This window comes from Monoraphidium neglectum (genome assembly GCF_000611645.1).
Source record: "Monoraphidium neglectum strain SAG 48.87 unplaced genomic scaffold scaffold05929, whole genome shotgun sequence".
NCBI lineage: Eukaryota > Viridiplantae > Chlorophyta > Chlorophyceae > Sphaeropleales > Selenastraceae > Monoraphidium > Monoraphidium neglectum.
This window is the reverse complement of record NW_014007704.1, coordinates 1784-2669: the sequence shown is the minus strand read 5'-3', so window position 1 is coordinate 2669 and position 886 is coordinate 1784. Positions and strand designations below refer to the sequence as shown.

Here is an 886-nt window from a genome sequence, read left to right as displayed (position 1 = left end):
GCTGGAAGGGGAGGGGGCGTCGAGGCCGTGGGCAATAAGGTAGTCGCCGATCGAGCGCCCGGCTGCGATTTGAGGATAGGGCGGGTGGCGGCAGCGGGGGCGGGGCGCGTTGTGTGGGGGTAGGACCGACGGGCCGGGCTGGGGCGGGCCAGCCCAGCCGAGCCGCAGCGGGGAAGCTACGACGCGCGGCGCCCCCGGACGGTCACATGGCGCGCGCGCGCGAGTGTGCGGCGGCGCGCGCCCGCAGCCGCGACCGGCGCGCGGGCGGCTCACCCCAGGTCGGCCCGCACTCGTTCGCGAGGCGTATGCTGCTGCGCCAGCGCTTGTGGGCGGCCTTGCCGCCGAGGCGCTCAAATTCGGTGCAGCCGACGTCGCCGAAGCGCCCGCCGCCCGCGTCAATCAGGATCCGCTGCTTTGATGGCACCATGACGCCGGCCACGCCGCCGCACGTGACGTGCACGAACGGCGCGGCCTGCTGCTGCGCGCTGGCCGCCGCGACGGCGGCCGCCGCCGCGTGCTGCAGCGCCTGCATGCGTCGCGGCGCAGCGCAACGCCCCGGACTGCTTGCTGCGTGCGACCGCTCCCGAGCCCTGGTTTCAAGGCCTCCGGGCCTTTGAGGTTGCTGGATTAAAACCTGATACGTGCCTGTTGCATTTGTGCGAGCGGGTAGCAAGTAAGCGGCGAATGTGACGCGGGTGGGATGGTGTGGCGCGGGCGCATTGCATAGAGCGGCCCGCGCTGGCGCAAGCTCGCCGTGCCCAAGGAGCGCATTCCGTTTTGGCCTACGGCCATGCCGCATGAACACCCAAGATCTATATGTGCACCTTGGCCATGCCTAGGAGCTAGGAGCGCGGCCGTGACAGCCTCCAGGCGCGCGCCGGTAGCA

The 886-nt window shown here is 71.7% G+C and overlaps 1 protein-coding gene across 1 annotated transcript; it reads right to left on the bottom strand.

Moving 5' to 3' along the window:
* Positions 1–202: 202 nt before the first annotated feature.
* Positions 203–526, bottom strand: MNEG_16050 (hypothetical protein; the record flags this gene model as incomplete). The annotated part of the gene is made up of 1 exon (XM_014035479.1): positions 203–526. A coding segment is annotated over one exon (324 nt), but the record flags the coding sequence as incomplete, so codon positions are not given.
* Between the last annotated feature and the right edge of the window lie 360 nt (positions 527–886).